The sequence below is a fragment of the Bradysia coprophila genome, unplaced genomic scaffold (genome assembly GCF_014529535.1).
Source record: "Bradysia coprophila strain Holo2 unplaced genomic scaffold, BU_Bcop_v1 contig_732, whole genome shotgun sequence".
NCBI classification, from domain to species: Eukaryota; Metazoa; Arthropoda; class Insecta; order Diptera; family Sciaridae; genus Bradysia; species Bradysia coprophila.
This window is the reverse complement of record NW_023503972.1, coordinates 5,645,482-5,649,229: the sequence shown is the minus strand read 5'-3', so window position 1 is coordinate 5,649,229 and position 3,748 is coordinate 5,645,482. Positions and strand designations below refer to the sequence as shown.

The 3,748-nt window shown below is 39.5% G+C and overlaps 1 protein-coding gene across 1 annotated transcript; it reads right to left on the bottom strand.

Annotated features, from left to right (window-relative positions):
* Nucleotides 1–382: 382 nt before the first annotated feature.
* On the bottom strand, nt 383–1,956 carry LOC119084344. The gene is made up of 4 exons (XM_037194285.1): nt 1,712–1,956; nt 1,361–1,656; nt 1,055–1,306; nt 383–992 (listed from the first exon to the last, which is right to left on the bottom strand). Exons 1-4 carry the CDS (start codon nt 1,870–1,872, stop codon nt 445–447), a joined length of 1,257 nt encoding a protein of 418 aa, XP_037050180.1. The 5' UTR covers nt 1,873–1,956; the 3' UTR covers nt 383–444.
* Between the last annotated feature and the right edge of the window lie 1,792 nt (nt 1,957–3,748).

Here is a 3,748-nt window from a genome sequence, read left to right as displayed (position 1 = left end):
GATGCCCTTGCCTTGACAACACGGATGGCTCAAGTACTATGGAATTATGTTACGCTGGTACTGTTCGGGAATTAAAACTTCGATCAATTGTAGTCCAATTCATTCCATTAATTCCTCAGCCCTCTCATGGAGAATTTACTGAAACTTTACTAATTTTCTTTGTGATGCTCGCATTGAAAAACAGTGAGCGTTAACCGATACTTTCACTTTCTCTTCTTTTCGATTTTGTTCTAAAGATTTGAAACTAGAATCAAGACAGTTCAGATTCAGAGTGTCTCCTAGTATAGTGCTGAAGAACACAATTTTCTACTTGGAATTATGGGAGGGGCTAACACATGAGAATAACAGGAAGTTCTTGCACAAATTGGAGTCATAATGGTGATGGTTTAATCGATGGAACCAATTTTATTGAAGCCTTCGATTGGCTCAACACAACAGCATGAGCTAAGCACTAATCACCAAATTACATTTCGCGTAGAACTGCTTGCAATTACCCTTGACATTGTGCTTGATGCTTAGATGTTTCGACATTCTGCGTTCACTGACTCGAACATAGTCGCAAATGTTGCACACAAATGCCGCCAAATAATCCTCGCCCACACAATTGTATTGCTCGTAGATGTCTGTGGTCAGAGTCGACTGGCATGTGTTATGCTGGTGGCGCTTCGAAAAGGTTCGTCCGCACTGTTTGCAGAAGTAAAAATTTTCTTTGGTGTGCGTCAGAAGATGTAGTTGCCACTGCAGTCGTGAGAATGAATTGCGCTGATCGCAGAGGATGCACAGACCAGTTCTCCGTTTCCAATTTCGCTGCGAACCAAGCTGACTTCGTTCAGAAGCAACAGAGCTCAGTGTATTCGGTTCAGCCGAAAATGTAGAAATCGACTTTTTCTTCTTCAAATTTTCGATTTTTTTCATTCTTTTGGCTTTTCTCAACGCTGAACCGAACAGCTTGGGCGTTCGTTTTTGCTTCGGATCTGATTCTGCCGTTCCTCCTAGATATGTGAATTACGTGAGGATTTTCTATTTAACAAAATGTTGTGTCATAGCCCCTTACCTGTGGACGGTTTGGATGAAGCTTCATCTGTCGACGGTGTCGGCAAAGGTTCAACTGTAGTCATCTCGTGCATGTCATTCGAGAAACGTACAACAGTAACAGCCTCGTTAAAGCTGACATGTTGATTAGCGAGATCTACGAATTCCTTAGCATGCAACGACCTTCCACAAGTGCTGGGACTGTATTTTTCGTCTACGATATCGACCTCATATTCGGAGGAATTTTCTGCCGGACTTGATTCACAGGATTCTTCTACACAGCTAAATCAGATGACAATTCATTTATATTAATTGTGTCGTATCTTACCAGTCGACGAAATTGACGAAGATTCATCCATTTCATTTTGGAAATGTACAACCGTAACAGCATCCTTGAAACTGACTGCCTGTTCGGTAAGATCAACATGTTCCTCGATGTAGAATTGCGTTGAACGAGTGTCACTGTTTGGTCGATGTTTCTCTTCGGCATCACTAACAGCTGGGGAATCACCAGGACTCACATGATCCATACCCTCAACTTCAACCGATGCACCAGCACAATCGTTTCCTGATTTGATTGTCATAGCAGTGGTCTCGAAAATCGATCGGTACAGGTCGATCAATCTGGAAATTGCGAAAATTGGTATAGACTCGAGCATTTAAATGGCTTCCCACATACTTGTCATTAACACGAAGCGTCTGACAATTGTCAGCAATGAATGCGATGTCCCGATCCTGATTCCATTTTGTTCGGAAGGTTTTCAGCAGATCGACATTTTGTTCGTATATTTCAATAGAATTGTCGATCGCGTTTTCAAGATTCTTTATTTGAACATTCATTTTTGACTTGAATAAGCAAAACTATTCACGCGTCTTTTTCACTAAATTGAAAGATCATGAAAGGAAACTGACACTGACAAAAGCTTTTTTTTTACGATAAAAGCTTTTTGTTGAATCGGTCCAAATCGGTTCAAAAAAGTCATTTTGCTCAAATGTTTGAATGAACAGGTTAACACCGCACATTGAAATTAATTGCGGCTCGCCAACTTTCGGCATTACTTAAATTACTTAAATAGTCGAGGAATGCCTCCAATTAAATTTTTAAAAATCCAAAACTGAATTCTAGACTTTTAGTTTGGAGGTATTCCACGACTATTTAAGTAAAGTCCAGGGTGCCGAAAGTTGACAAGCCGCAATTATTTTGAATGGAACGAATTTGGCACGGTTCTGAAAGAACCAGGTTAAGACTTAAGACAACTCTGAGTTGATCAAGGTTCTGAAAAAACCAGGTTAAGACGACTCTGAGTTGATCACGAAGGCGGTGACACACAAATTGAGTTCAGCGGCTACGAAGTTTATATGAAAAGGGCAACGTAACAAAAACAAAATTCCGAATTTTCCTAAAAAAACATTTTCTTCAAGTTTATTTCACATACAGATTCCCATACTGAGTGCGTTTATCGATTTCGGTGTCACCCGCCGTCGTGGGTGTCTTAACCTGTTCTTTCAGAACCTTGGAATTTGGCACAGTCATGACTTTTCGTTACATGTCGTAAAAGGGCGCATACTATGATCGCGTGTGCCAGATTCCCCGATGCCGTGTAAATATTTTTGCTATCTCATCTGAACAGATGGTTCGATTTTCTCCTCCATTTTGTTTTTAACGAAGGGAGGAGATAGCGTTTATACCGAACTTTCGTGCCACCGTACATCTGATTTGGTTATGGCATTACTTCTGGGTTCTTATATACATCCGCGCGCTGGTGAACTTATCGAAATTTTGACAATGGAATATAATAGAGGTGTTAAAGTTGTAGAACAATTTTCTTTTCTTGGTGTCACGAACCGGTAATACCGGTAAAATAAAAGGTTTACAGTGTAAAACTAAAAACTTGAATATCTCCGTTAAAAACCAACATTTTTCTTTGGGGTTTGTTTTGCTTGATAGCCTCGTTCATTGCCGACATTTTATGGAAGAACTTTTTCTGGGATTGGTCCTAGATCCCAAAAATGTGACCCAAATAAACCACTAGCTGTGACCCCAATACTGGCCAAATCGAAAATATAGGGCTCTATAAGATCTCATCGGTTGACGGCTGGCAGTGCCATCGCATGCCAAAATTTGTGTGCAAACTAAACATAGTCAACTTCGCAAAGAGGGGAAATTTTTGAAATATTTTTTTTGGAAGACAGTTAACATAGAAAATGCTAATGGAAAACTGAATTAAACACATTTAGTAACCGTGAAATGTTTATATTTAAAGTCAAGGAAAATAAAAGCGTTGAATTGCTCGATAAAATGTTTAAAATTTGTTGCTGCATTTGCAGGAATTTAAATAATTTTCCGTCTTTGCGAGGTTGCCCATGGTTAGTTTGCACACAAAATCGTCGAAGTAATCCATTCGCTGTCGAAACTCTGGGGACAATTTGCAAGGATGGTCTTAAGTTTATCAATGAAATTGCAAAGCGAATTGAAGACGTAACTGGTGAGAGTCGCGCGAAAGAATTCTTACTATAAAGAATAAGTATCGCAGTTCAACGTCGCAATGCAGCATCATCTGTTATGGGAACATTCCTCAATGGAAAAGCGTTGGATGAAATTTTTAATTTGTAATTCGTTAATTTTCTTATCTATATTTATATGAAAACCGATCTCTGATATGACAACCGATGAAATCGTGTTCGTTCGGCTAGTTTTACTAGCCCGAAATATCGC

Bases quoted from the DNA above. Each gene is read 5' to 3' on its own strand.
- LOC119084344 (XM_037194285.1), bottom strand. From the start codon at position 1,872: ATGAATGTTCAAATAAAGAATCTTGAAAACGCGATCGACAATTCTATT. The intron at 1,307-1,360 runs GTAAGATACGAC...TTAGCTGTGTAG, and splicing joins TTCGTCAATTTCGTCGACTG to AAGAATCCTGTGAATCAAGT. The intron at 993-1,054 runs GTAAGGGGCTAT...TCACATATCTAG, and splicing joins TTCATCCAAACCGTCCACAG to GAGGAACGGCAGAATCAGAT.